Source organism: Hippocampus zosterae, chromosome 9, assembly GCF_025434085.1.
Source record: "Hippocampus zosterae strain Florida chromosome 9, ASM2543408v3, whole genome shotgun sequence".
NCBI classification, from domain to species: domain Eukaryota; kingdom Metazoa; phylum Chordata; class Actinopteri; order Syngnathiformes; family Syngnathidae; genus Hippocampus; species Hippocampus zosterae.
The window spans coordinates 25,098,045-25,112,305 of NC_067459.1; the positions used below are offsets into that span (position 1 = coordinate 25,098,045).

General features: G+C 48.9%; 2 protein-coding genes across 3 annotated transcripts; both read right to left on the reverse strand.

The window, feature by feature from the left end:
• Positions 1–595: 595 nt before the first annotated feature.
• Positions 596–2,967, reverse strand: LOC127607016 (piggyBac transposable element-derived protein 4-like). Its single transcript, XM_052074971.1, has 2 exons — positions 2,168–2,967; positions 596–1,833 (listed from the first exon to the last, which is right to left on the reverse strand). The coding sequence occupies exons 1-2, from the start codon at positions 2,650–2,652 to the stop codon at positions 603–605; spliced, it is 1,716 nt and encodes a 571-aa protein (XP_051930931.1). The 5' UTR covers positions 2,653–2,967; the 3' UTR covers positions 596–602.
• A 756-nt stretch (positions 2,968–3,723) lies between these two features.
• On the reverse strand, positions 3,724–11,902 carry LOC127607354 (protein kinase C delta type-like). 2 transcript variants are annotated; one of them, XM_052075570.1, is made up of 17 exons: positions 11,650–11,902; positions 9,623–9,753; positions 9,252–9,524; positions 8,161–8,329; positions 7,337–7,368; positions 7,142–7,227; positions 6,733–6,862; positions 6,543–6,643; positions 6,385–6,466; positions 6,163–6,284; positions 5,886–6,059; positions 5,688–5,779; positions 5,548–5,610; positions 5,289–5,427; positions 4,956–5,144; positions 4,441–4,569; positions 3,724–4,334 (listed from the first exon to the last, which is right to left on the reverse strand). In XM_052075570.1, the coding sequence occupies exons 2-17, from the start codon at positions 9,729–9,731 to the stop codon at positions 4,176–4,178; spliced, it is 2,049 nt and encodes a 682-aa protein (XP_051931530.1). In that variant the 5' UTR covers positions 9,732–9,753; positions 11,650–11,902; the 3' UTR covers positions 3,724–4,175. The 2 variants fall into 2 exon arrangements, with proteins under 2 accessions (XP_051931530.1, XP_051931531.1); XM_052075571.1 differs by lacking the exon at positions 11,650–11,902 and adding an exon at positions 10,520–10,652.
• Positions 11,903–14,261: the final 2,359 nt, after the last annotated feature.

The window sequence follows — 14,261 nt, forward strand, 5'->3', positions numbered from 1 at the left end:
GACCACCACTGTCTGTTGTTTGCGGGTCAATTTTTACCCAGGGTCTAACTTAGTCCTAATCATTAAAAAGAAAGGAGTATCACTCAATATTGTTAATACTACATCCTAACTAACATTATATGCATTCATAACCATAAAATCCTATTGTAATTGGATTTTATGGCCCCTGAGACACATCATGTCCCTTATTTTTTAGCTGAAAATAAGGTTGTTTAACCATATGTTAACTAAATGTGAAACCCATTGATAATAATGTTTTCTGACTATAATAGAACAATATTAGAATATAACTTCTGGAAAAAAAGTTTAACATATATATATATATTAATCATAGTTACATTGGTGGTGCTAGGGTCAAATTTGACCCGCATAAATTTGTTAGAAAAAAGGAGCCTTTGTTCTTCAGAAAACAACTTTATTTACCAAAAACACCAACCTCAGAATAATGATGACTGCATGAACACAGAAAACATTTTTTTTTCAAACATCAACACTATTTGATTCAGAAAATAAAAATTCAATCACCAACTTTATTTGATTCAAATAATATTAACAGATCAATTATGATTAATGAACACCAACTTGAAGATGTGTGTGTGTGTTCACCTGCACGAATCACAGAAAGCAAATGTTTGCATGTGCTCCCTGCAAATGTATTTTTTACAATTGTGGCAGGTTGTCGTCGTTTTTCTGTCTTTGTTTGAAGGGCAAAACTGGCACCTCTTTCTTTTGGTGCCTTTGGCATCCACTGGCCGGAGCCCTGTAGACCCTGTAGAAGTCGCTGCCTTACTTGCTGCCTGCAGCTCTCTCACCAACTTGGCACTGCCAGGAGCTCGGGGTAGCCGCTGGCGTCTCTCTATATGTGGCCTCACCAGAGCTTTCCCCAGCTCCTCCAGAAAGAGCCTCCTCCTGTTGAACTTCCCAATGTTCCATCCAGTACTGACCTCCGTCCACACCACAAACGCATTGTAGGCCGACACATCCAGCATGTTGAAGAACACAACCATTGGCCACCGTAATGTTTTTCTCTGACAGGTGTATGTGGCAGTGACCTTATCAAGAACATCAACTCCCCCTTTGCAACGGTTATAGTCCAATATTATTGCTGGCTTCTTGTCCTCCCTGCTGCTCACAGCAGCGTCCTTGTGGAGGGTTGAGATCAGGGTGACATTCTTCCTCTTCTTCGGAATGTAGGACACCATTGTGGTGGTTTCTGTGAAAGCAAATTTTGAGGAGAGAGGAACTCTGTCTTTGGTGTCAATCAGGGCAGGAGGGAGCTCTGGTTTATTTTTTCTTACTGTTCCCACCATGGTCAGTTTTCTCTTCAGCAGCTCTTGGCCGAGGGCATAAGAAGTGAAAAAGTTATCGCAGGTGATGTTATGCCCACGTAGACCCTCTGTCAAGTCCAGCACCACCCGCATGCCCTGGTTCCTTTCGGCCATTCCACTTGCAGATTTGCCTGTGTAGATCTGCATATTCCAAGCATAACTGCTCCTGGCATCGCATGCTGCCCAGATCTTGACTCCGTACTTTGCAGGTTTGCTTGGAATATACTGCCTGAACGGACAGCGGCCTCGGAATGGGACAAGTCGCTCGTCTACAGTTACCTCTGGCCCAGGATTATACATGGACGGCAGACGCTCCACCCACTTGTCCCAGACTTCCCTGATGGGAGCAAGTTTGTCAAGGGCACGCCGTGCTACTCTGGTCTCCCGGTTATCAAAGCGGATGACTCTCGACAGGACATGAAAGGTCTGAAGGGACATTGTGGCACAAAAAATATTCCGACCTGACTCAGCATCCCAGAGGCTCGAGGTGGCTTCATTGTTGGATCTGTCAAGGCAAGACAAGGAGAACTTATTTATAAAGCACATCAACACGGGCAATAGAAACACATAATGATGATGATCAATAATAATATCATCATCATAATTCATTCTATTCATAAATATAGTGCATTTACATATTACATATCATTACATATTACATATTATAGATGCTTTACATCGAGAATGAGGTAAACCACAGACTTCGTCGTTATCTGTGGCTATTCACAAACACATTACATACAGGGATGTTTTACTGGCTAGGTGGCCAGTGAGCCAATTTTATAATATACAGTGTAAAATAACATTTGAGTTTGTAAGAGATGATGCAGAATACACACCTGTACACCCCAGCAAGAAGCAGAAGGCCGAAGTAGGCATCAAGTTTGATACCATCAATGTCCTCCCAACTTTGGCTGAAGACTTTCCTCCCCTCCAGGTTTGTCATCTCAATCAAGATTGATTGGATGGAGCTTGGTATAAATAGCTGAAATGCAGTCTTTATATCTTCAATATGTGACTTCGCAAATCGAGTGGGTCCAGGGGTCATTTTTATAATGTTTGCAGATGTTGCTCTGCCTTCATTTTCATATGGAATTGAGGACCAAACCTGCCCATTCTTCGAAACAAAGCCCTGTTCTGGCTCATTCAGTCCTACTTCCTCATCTGGATCGGATGTGTCTTCATCTGGATGTGGATCATATTCCACAAAATCGTCCTCAGACACGTCTTCCTCTATTTCAGCCTGATCCATCTCCTCCAAAGCCTCTCCCTCCTCGAGGATGTGATCCAGAATCTCACGGCCTGTATAATGCCTTTTGCTCATGATGAAATTGACAGATGCTGCTGCACAATGAAACTCAAATGATCCAGGCTCAGGTATTTATAGATATTTCTGCGAGAAAATCTGGGCACTGGTCAAATCAAGTTCCCATGGACGGGAGGGGAGGGGGTTGTCTGTGTGTGTGTGTGAGCAAGACAGGTGTCTAGTCAGGTCAAGTTTATTTGTAAACATTGTAACATTTCATTACAAGTTCTCACGCGCGGGGGTTGGGTCACATACTGTACTGTGAGAGATTTGTTTTCTTGGAGAAAGAGTGGAGGTTGGGGTCAGATAATGTCTGAGTTTTGTATAGTTTTACCTTGCCAGATCAAAAATGACCCTAACACCACAGTTGTAACATTTTTTCTGACGATACCTTCAGAATTTTCAAAATGGTGAAATGTAGTTTTGCTGTGCTTATGTAGGTGTTGTGGAGGATATCATAAAGCCTTGTTCTAATAAAATCAACTACATGGTAGTTATTACATATTTTAACCTTGAAACGGGTCACTGGAGACCCTTATATTAATATAAGGGTTAAGAGTATTTCGGTGCAGAAACCCGAAACATAGACTTAAAGGGTAAGTCCAAACATTTCTTGAACTCTTCAAGTTGCTTACCCGGCTTCCTCTTTAAGTACAATGACGAAGTCAGTTTGGTTCCCAACATTGACAAAACAAACAAATAAAAAACCCTTCAAGATGGCGCCCAAACCGCTGACAATCTACGAGCAACCCCGCGCGTACTCCGATTGAGTCGAGGAGAAAATACGATCCAGGAAACGGATGGATAAAAGTAACGTTTATTTATAATCAGACGTCAGAGTATCATTGAAGAAAAAGTACAGCCATAACTCAAAGGGAAACACATTAATCTCCATATTTGCTTGGTGACACACTTTAAATGCTCATTCCAACACAAAACAGGACAATACAAACAAATATTGACTCCCTCCGGGTACTACTACTTCCCCAAGGCTGATTTTAACCACCGGGTGTGCTTAGAGTTCTAAGTGTGCACATTTAAGACAACGGAAAACTGACCAAAAATAAAAGAATATTTTATTTATTCACTGTGACGTTTGCCTACAGCATCTCCGGTGTTATAGTCAGAGTAGAAAGTCAGCATGTGTCAAGAGATTTATGTAATGTGCTTTTTTTTTCAATGAAATCATCTGGGGAAGGATTATCCATTAGCGACTGGAGTAGTACTTTTATTTTGATCAATAATATTCACAGGATGTGGTAGAAATGATGAGTGTGACTATTTGTCAATTTCAGGAAACGGTACATCGATGATCGGGTTAGAAGGAATTGTATGGTTAAAACGATCACACAAGTGTTACCCCCCAAAAAACCTCAAACCCTTCACATTTGATCATAGTTACAACGGTGTGTAAAGTATGTCCCTTCATTACACGAGACAGGCCTGAGTACTTTTCCTCCGAGTGAGGTATTCGGTAACCATGAAAAAAAAGCCCAGAGTGTAAGTCAGCGACGAGGTCTCGGTGCAGCTGGTTTGGCTTTTCATTTGCTTATCAAATGTTCCAGTTTGGGGTTGACAAAGGAAAAGCCAGAAAAAGCCGACTGGTCCATGGAGTCGATGAGGTTCTTGTCAACGTGGGAGAGTCGCGGCTTTTCGCTCAGGAACTCTCGGTCAAAGTTGCTGTAGTCGCTGGGGGATTTCTGTGGACGGCGGGAGAGTCGGAAAAGTGAGTCGAGAATACACGGGTACGGCCCAGGGCCACGGCGCAAAACCAGTAGAGAACATCGCAACGCTTGGTTCCCCCACCACTTTGGGCTTGAAAGGGGGCTCCACTTCTCTCCTCTCCAGGGCTCTCCAGTTCACGCTTTTGAAGAAGGGCTGCGCCCGGATGTCTCCCACCACACCGAGTCTGCGAGTGGGATCTCGCTCAAGCAACTGCAAAAAGGAGGGAGGAGAAGAAGACGAGCGTTAAGAACGGTGACGGCTTGGGACCACCGGACCCGAGAAGAGGCCAAAGAACTTGTTCGCCGTCCGGATGTTTCCACATCCAACCTGGGCCACTTTCGCCGAGGTTGGGGGATGGATGGATGGATTGATACAGCTCGTTTTAAAGCAAGTTGGCAGACTCTTTGCGTTTTCAGTCGGAGGTCCACTATTACACGTCACCATCAAAGGTTTCCTGGTAAAGAAACCAGGGAACACACCCAAGTCCCTTTATGTTTCGCCTAAGCTGAAGTCTGACTTTGCGGTGCATTGTTCCCGAATGGCAGCCCCCTTTTTGCGCAAGGCCCATTGAAAGAGAAGACGTGGAGTCCAATTACCAGTTCCAGCAACTTCCTAGCCTCCTTGGGAATCCAGCGAGGGTATTGAGGGGTGTCCGAGCGGATGGACTCAAACAGCTCATCTTCATCATCGCCTTGGAAAGGCGACTGGCCAATCAGCATTTCGTAGACCAGCACACCAAAAGACCACCAGTCCACTGAGAAGGTATACTTCTGCCCTAAGAGAATCTGCCGGGGGGAGATGGAAAAGCGAGACCACTTAGGAGGAAGCATGTGGGTTCCCGAGCCCGCCAGAGGGGAACGCGAGCGAACGAGCGCCCGTTGAGTTTTTGCCACGGCGCAAGAGGCTTTGGTCTCTGCGAGCTTCGATACCTCGGGGGCAATGTAGTCCGGTGTCCCGCAGAAGGTGGAGGCTCGGGCGTCTCCAAACACGTTCTCCTTACACATGCCGAAGTCTGCAATTTTGATGTGGCCGTCCTTGTCCAGCATCACATTGTCCAGCTTCAGATCCCTGCGGATGACCACAAGACCCGTCGGCGTGAGGCCGAGGCTCAGCCGCCCTCGCCCGGCATCCGCCTCGGGGACGCCCCGACGCTCATTCTATTTGCCGTGGCCCTCGACGAGTGTCGACCTGTAGATGATGCCCTTGGAGTGGAGGAACTGCAGGCCCACGATGATCTCGGCGGCGTAGAACCTGAAGCGCGGTGATGAGGACGCGTGGGTGATTTCAAGCACGGCGCACCAGCCCGGACCGACGGATTCCCCACTCACGTGGCCCGGGTGGGCGAGAAGTTGCCTTTGTCTTGGATGTGGAACATCAAGTCGCCGCCGTTGAGATACTCCATCACAAAGAAGAGGTGTTCCTGGGCACACGGCACCACCTCGTCAACTTAAGAGGCACGGGAAAGGGACGGCGAGGGGCCGCCGTGGAGGGGGGCGACGTGCGACGTGGCGCTCGGCCTTGCTCACTTTGGACTGGAAGGTGGAATACAGGTGGGTGAGGAAGGGGTTCTCCCAGGCGAGGGCGAGGACTCTCTTCTCCACCATTGTACACTCCACGTCATCATCCATGAGAACCACGTCCTTCTTGAGAACCTTCACGGCGTAGAACTGGTCCCGGCCCTTCAGCTCAGCCAAAAGCACCTGAGGAGTCGGTTGTTGCCATACACCGCTGAGATGAGACGAGCGTCGGAAGGCCGGCGGAAGCGCGCTCCCCCGCTGTCGGTGGATTCGTCGGCCCACCCACCTTGCCGAAGCTGCCTTTGCCCAGGACCTTGTGGAAGACCAGGTGGTCGACGGTCAGCTTCGACCGCTTAACAGAAGGCGCGGCAGAGCTCGGGCCCTCGCTCGCTTTGCCATTCTTATCGGCTGCGAGAGTTTGCGCGTCACAATATTAAAAAGAAGAAAAAAAAATGAAGACATGCATGTGAACTTTTAGCAGTCTTAAACCGCAATGACAACTTCTTACCACCAGGGTCCGCCGCTGCAGTGACGTCTTGGTAAATCCCAATATCTGCCGCGCCCGAGCTATCCGACTTCTTCAGGGATCTCTAGGATGCCGAGTAGTCGTCACGGCCGGCCGGCAGGCACAAAAGAGCGAGCCGTCGACGATCCGTTGGTACAAACCTGCGAGACTTGCGAGAGCGCTTCGGCCAGTAGCTTCTGGTTGATCCCGCACAGATTGGCCACTTTTTTCTGACAGTAACTGTGGACGCTCATGCCGCAATCTGACGTGAAAAGCAACAAAAGAGGGATGGCTGCCGTCGCAAGGGTGGAGGAAAATGTCGTCCTTCTCCAACGGTTGAGCGGACCCCACCTTCACACTTCAGGCCCTGTCGGTAGAGACCCCACAGGAGGCTGCCGCAGTGGTCGCAGAATGTGGGGCTCATGTAGTTATTGGACTTGAAGCGATGCGGCAGGTCGATCTTGAAGCGCTCCTTCTGGAACTGTACGCAGATACGCTGTGCCCAATGTTTCACGACATGGGCGGAATGCCACTACCCGATCGTTTCTAGAAACCCTCGGTAGCATCGTTTTTTTGATTGGTCGGGGGCGGGGAAAAAAAACCCCATTCCTACTTCATTACTGGCCCATTCGACAAAGTCATTTCAATGAGGAAAAAAACGGTTTGATACGTACACATAAACATACGAGCTATATGACAAATCTAGCGCTATCGATATCGATAGACGGGCTGAGCGACCGACGCGACTTTCACTACTCACCATCGTGTCCCGACTGTTTGCCGCGGTTCCGGTGCACCTGCCGATAATCTTCTCGATGCATTTCTTGTGAATTGCAGCGTTGCATTCTGGGTGAAATGCATGAACAAAAGAACGTGTACCAATTTGACGGTATTGCAAAGAAGATCAACTAGTGTCATTGTGAAAAACGGTTGGGGGGTGGGGGGGGGAACTCACGTCTGCACTTGTAGCCTTGCTTATTGAGTCCCCTGAATGGATATGGCGGGGGTGGGGGGGGACACAACAAAATTTAGTTTCAGAAAATATTATCACTGTTATATTGTATATATTACACTGTTATATACTCATTCATTCATTCATTCATCTTCCGAGCCGCTTGATCCTCACTAGGGTCGCGGTGGGTGCTGGAGCCTATCCCAGCTGTCTCCGGGCAGTAGGCGGGGGACACCCTGAATCGGTTGCCAGCCAATCGCAGGGCACACAGAAACAAACAACCCTTCCCACTCACACTCACACCGTGGGACAATTTAGAGCGTTCAATCAGCCTGCCACGCATGTTTTTGGAATGTGGGAGGAAACCGGAGCACCCGGAGAAAACCCACGCGGGCCCGGGGAGAACATGCAAACTCCACACAGGGAGGCCGGAGCTGGAATCGAACCCGGTACCTCTGCACTGTGAAGCCCACGTGCTAACCACTGGACTACCGGGCCGCCCTGTTATATACTCTTATACTGTTATAAAGTGACAATATTCAAAAATATTGTCACTTTACAAGTCAAGGGTCACTACCGGGCCCATTTTTTTTTTAAGGACGTTTTTCAGCAGGGAAAAAAACAATTGTACACATCCTGTGTCTACAATATTCAAAAATATTGTCACTGCTTTTAGAATAAAGTGAGCTCAGATCGTTGTCATGATAAGCTAATGAGTAGAAGTATGATCATACTTTCAAGGCCTAACTAAGGAAACATACAGAAGCACGCATTTCCCCGATAAGTGGCGATGAATTTTCGGTGCGCCGACCGCGTTTCGGACTCACCAGAGAAAATCTCTGCACACCGAGCAGAAGGTGGGCTGGTGGAAAAAAGTAGCGGAGAACTCGTGGTTCTTGAACAGGTGAAGCTTGGGCTGCTTGAACGCTCCCCTCCTCTTGGTGAGGGTTGCCAGTCCATCCTCGGGAACAAGTCGCACCGAGGTCTTGTTTGCCACTGGAGGCAGGAAGAAAAACGTCCGACATTTCAGGCCGCGAAGCAAACATTGTCTGTGGATTTGGGACCGCGCTCGTAACCTTGCGGCGGGCGGATAGCGGCTCGAAATACGGCGAGTGCCACTCTTGCACAGTCAGTGACCTCATCTGGTACAACACATGGACAGTCGATTGGCGCTAGCGACGGCGCTCCCGGCCAACACATTCCACACACGTGTGGATGAACGCAGAAAAACAGGTCAACCACGTGGGAGGGGGGGTCAAAAGTCACTTGGGCGTGAGAGCGGTAAACAAAGCGGGCAGAGACCGAGGCGATAACGAGAGTGGGCAGGGCGATTGGAAAAAAAAAAGTTGCCTGAAAGCAAATTTGGCAAGCAACGTCATTTTATGTGGCCTGCAAAAACAAAGAAAAAAAAAACGCTCTCCAAGGAATGGCACCAAAAATGAGGACTCTCTGAGTTACATTTCGGACATCAGCTCCAAAGTCGGGGGGGTTGGGGGTGTCTTGTGTCCCACCTGGCCCCGCAAACAGGAACATGCTCCTCACCAAACAGATTTCCGCGCCATTTAGAGATTGATTGAGAGTTGATCCGGGGGGGTCGGTGGGGGGGGGGGGGGGGCTTTCCCGCTACCACCAATTTGGGTGCAGCCTTTTTGGCGTCAATTTGGAAAGAAAGCTGCTGACAACACATCAAGCCAACCGAGCCGTTTCTAACCTATGGTCGCTCTTCACAGCTGCGGTTTCGGTTGGATTACAGGTCAAGGGTCACTACTGGGCCCATTTTTTTTTTAAGGACCATTTTCAGCAGGGAAAAAAAACAATTGTACACATCCTGTATACAAGTAAAATGGTGGAATGTTGTTGGTGTCAACTTTGCCTACGGGTCATTTAAATTGAGAAAGATAAGACGAGGCTGCCTTACGTGCGTCGGTGTCCTCCAGCAAATATTGCACAGCAATTTGGACCTTCCCAGAAGGGATCAAGTCCAGCCAGAACTCAGCACAGCCTTTGGCGTTGGACTTCCTGCAGTATTCGGCGAGCACAGAAACGCCGATGGTAGTCTTGGCCAAGATCTCCTCGGCGCTTTGCATCAGAACCACTTCGAGAATGCGGCCATCGTAGATGTGAGCGTCAAAAGTGGACTTCCACGACGCGTAAATAGTCGGCTTCTTCTGGATCAGCGTCTTCCCTCGCTCTGGAAGGGAGGGAAGGGGGGAGGGGTTCCATACATGACAGATATTCCCGTTTGCGACATGCCGCCAAAAGCATGTCCGTTGCGCTGGCTGCACGTACCCGTGGTGACCGACTCCTTCATCTTGATGGCACAGAAGGGCGGCTCGGAGGGAGGGGCCAGCTCCCCCATGTCGTACGTATTGAAGGCGATGCGCAGGAAGGGCGCCATGGCGACGGCTCACCTCAGCCTCCTGCAAGGGAAACATCACATGGTATGAGACCGCAAGTGCGGTCCCTCAAACGTTATTCAAGTTCCAAAGTCTATCTCGCAGCATCGGAGCCCGCATTCGGACAGATCGCCACCAAACCCCACCAGCCGTCCTGGCGGCGCCGTGTCTTTTTCTCGTATTTGGCCGTACTCCGGCTTGGAAGGAGCGCTCCGCGTCAGTTGCCAGGAGATTCACAGTTGAGGATTACGCCGCGAGGACTCGATTCGGGGAAGTCGACCAAAGCGGCTGCGCTCTTTAAATTCTAGCCCCGCCCCTAACAAACGCAAATGTTCAAAGAGCACTATCAGTTATCTTTGTTGAGACACAGTCGGTGTTGACAGATTCACCATTGCTCTGTTACGGAATTTAAAGCCAAGAAAATGCACCACACGCACGCACACACACACACACACAAGCACAGGGTACCCGTTTTGGACACTTTGGAGTTGATTTAGAGGGTGTCAAAGTGAGGACCGGCCAAAATGTCCTCACTTCGTCAAAATGTCCTCACTCTGTTGGTTAAAAACTGATGCCGGTCCTCACAATGTTGTGAGTACAAGAACACACACACACACACACACACACACACACACAACTAGAGTGTATTCCAACACAAACATGATAAAGTAAAGACTACTTCTGAGTTCTCAATAATCAATGGCAAAAATGTGAATACTTTGGAAAAGAGAGAGAGAGAAGTATGGGGGGGGGGACGGGACACAGTATGTCTTGTTTTGCTCTCACTTACGAATGGCTGCTACGTAGCCGGACAAGTTGCGCCTTCTAATTCCATGCCTCGAGTCAGCGATCAGACTCCTGCGCTCATCTCGCTGACAGGACGTCAGACCTGCTCAACCGGCAGAGCGGGAATCCTTCTTCCGAGAAGCGTTTGTTTTGTTTTGTTTTTTTTCTTCCTGCCTGTACATCAACAGCACCGCGCATTTATTCCTGCGCCGGGAAGCCTTTGGACAGACAGCGCGTGCGAGCTGGAAGCACGACTCTCAGCATGTGGCCAAATCAGCGCAAGTCATCCTTTAGCGCTAGCTTCTTTTTTGGCGGCGCCACTTTTTGCTTTCCAAAACTGCCGATGAATGTGAACGCGGCACACGGGCGGCGCCTTGCTCGGCTGCTGTCCAGAGGGCATCCTCAAAGCGAGCCGTGATACCGCACAGCTAATACTGACACGGCGCTTACAAGAAGTATTCCTGCCTCCAAAAGCATCCAATTGAGGAGCATGAGGGGGGTCGGGGGGGGGTCAAAGGTAGGGATCATTTCAAACATACGGGATGGTGATGATAGTCATGCTACACACGCCTGACTCGCAGGGGGGTGGGGGCAGCATATTGAAAAGATGCCAGGATTAAAAAATTGACGATTTGGTTTTTTGTTTTTTTTGGGGGGGGGGGTGTAAAAATATTTATGTGTCAATCAGTTGACGACTCAAATGTTGGACAGGGTTCATGATCAAACAATTCGTGGTGGGGAATCGTTTGCCTCTGTGGAGGGTCCCAAATGTACCTTGCAACAAATGTGTCGCGTTCTTTGGCGGTCCAAAGTGAGCGTCACCGGCTCGGTTGCCATAGGCGACGACCCGGCAACGGCCGTTTGTAAAGCCAATGAATGCCCTCGCCCTTCTGTCTTTTTGTGAACGCGTAAAGGGCCGTCTGTCCGAACTCGATAAGGAAGTCTTCGGGCGGAAGGCGTTGAAAAGGCGAAGAGACGCCGAAGCGCCGCTCGCAAAAACAACGCCGAGCGGGATTTGTTTGCGTGCGTTGCGTTCGCCAAGCGAGCTCAAAGCCAATGTGGCACGGCTGCGTCTCTTTCGCGGCGACCCTCACTGTGACCTGAACGAGTTCGGCGAGAAAATGTGGGACTTACCGCTTCCGCCAACTCGCCAAGTGTCTCGTGAGTGGAGAGTTTCCACTTCTTGTCCCCCGGCGCAGTCGCGACTTTGGCCGTCACACTTTTCCGCTGCTTCCGCGGTGCGTCTTTCAATGGATGCGGCGCGTGCGTACGTGCGTGTGCTTGACTGAGAGAGTGAGTGAGCCTGTAAATGAGTGTGTTTGGAGGGGTGGGGGTGGAGTGTGACTGACTCGGTGTGTGTGTGTGTGTGTTTGTGTGTGTGTCCACGGTGGCACGCTGCGGCGAAGTGCTGCCCCACACGGCGTCTTTGCGTGACAAGTACTCGGTATGACGTCACACGGGTCGTTCCCTTCTCCTTCCGTGTGTGACTGTGCAGGTGGATTTTTTGTCATTGATCGTTTTTTTTGGGGGGGGGGCAACTTTGTTTCATATTAAAGGGTCACGTGTAACTAATGACTGATTTACCAATATCAGTGACTAAATATTAATCGTTAATCTACGATTAATATTCGAAATATTCTGTGCGCTATATTGTGAGTCTGAAAAGAGACAAATGTTGTGCACAAATATTCTGGTCAAGGTAAGGATTGAACTTGTGTATTGACGTAAAATGTGCCGTGACTTTCAAAACTTGACAAAAGCAACGAAAACCAGTCATCATCTTGACACGAAGAAGAAAACACTCGACGTTGGCTCGACTTTTTGCCAGCATCTCTCCTGTCTGAACGTTTCCAAGGGGGGGCGGTATCGAAAATGGGGTCGGCTCTTCTGCTTTTGGCCTCGCGAGCAAGGGATGGCTGGATAGCTCCTGTGCGCACTGACTCGTCCGATGTTGACACGCAGTCAAGACGAGGCCGTGTTTTCACAAGCGATGACTGTCGCCAAACTTCTCTCAACGCGTCGCATGTGACGACGGTGGCCCCGCCCACTTTGTTTCGTACAAAGCCGAGCGGCCCGCCCGGTGCTGAGTTATGGCAAGCCATTTGACTGAGTCATCATCCCCCCCCCCCCCCCCACCCACCCGAAGCGGTCCGTTTGGACGGTCTGCCTCAGCACCGAAAGAGCTATTTATGGCTGTCAAACAAAACAAGAGCACAACAATGCCATCGAGAGGCCTTCGCTAAGCTGCAACTCCGGAAAAAAAAAGTCACTTAGTCCGACCAAAGAGTGACTCATCGCCACCAGAGAGACTTTGAACCCGACAACGTCATTGCTCGCAACCAATTTCTCTCGGTGGCGGACGATTCTGCTTGCACTTTGTCCACTAGAGCGTCCGGACGACGGAACTCAACTACCCGCACGCTGACAGCATGATGGCACTTGCAAGCAACCTTGCAAGTGATCCCAAATAATGAGCGCTATCATCTTTTCGTGAGCTCTGGAGATGAAATTTCGACATGCCGGTCAAGTGCTTGCTTCGTGCCTTTTGAAACCAGCGCACAGTTTTGCCTCTCGCCACTTCCTCTGCGTTGTGGCCGCAGATGTCAGCAGCTTGTTTTTTCCATACCATCATCTCAACACTCGAGGCAGGAATGCTTTCTTCTTTTCACAAGTGCTGTATTGTGACGCTTTTCTTGTCAACACAAATAACCTGTTGTGACTTCAGCAATTCCAAGCAGCTTTAGGCCGAACTGGTTTCGCTCACCTCTCAAACTCGACTCACAATCGATTCCTGGCGCTCATTCTTTAGGAGGAATCATTTGCCAATTTACTCTTAACCTAGCATGCGTGCTTTTGGGATGTGGAAGGAAGTTAGAGTAGCCATGCCGACAGCGCACGATCCAATACAAGACATTGCAACAGCTTCAGCTGGAACAAAGCGCTTTCCACAACAGTTAACATACAAAGGACCAGAGCTTAGTTTTGATTTTTATTTTTTTAAAAAGGCAGAACCTCAGAACTATGAGGCAGTTATGCTTGTGGCCCCCACCAGCAGTGGCAGTTCTGGGGGGGGGGGGGGGGGCAGTGCCCCTGTAGCACTGATTCTGGCCCTCCCTGTGCCCCCCCCCTCCCTCCGAACGTAGATTACGCAGTCGCGCCGAGTCGCCGACGCGAAAGGCGGAACCAAAGTGCGTGATTCAACATTCTAGTCGGACCCTTTAGTGCGCTGCGCCACTTAAAAATGAGCGGGAAAAGGAGAAGCGAGGAGTGCGTGTGTGTGTGTGCGTGCGCGTGTTTTGTACATGTGTTTCCATGTAACTTTTTTAGTCTCCCTTTTTATTTAGATTTTTATTTAACATGATCAATATATAAGACATTGCCTTTTAAAATGTGGATAATTATATACATGTAAAACATCTCACTTCTGTGTATTTGCAATTTTTGTCCTCTGGCTTGAATATTCTCAACAGATGGACACGGCGTGTTGTTATGCTAGCAGACATTTTAGCCCTCCTAATACTGTTTTTTTTCTCATCACTGTAATGTTATGACTACCATTTCAAAGTTGTAAACACAAAGCAATGTGTTTGTTAGCCACAACTTACGGTATTCCGGTAAGTCGTGGCTAACAAACACATTACTTTGTGTTTACAACTTTGAAATGGTAGTAACTTTTTCCTGTTCCAACACCCCCAGCTGTATTCACATGTGTTGATTTGAAGGTTAGCAGACGCAAGCTGTTGAAA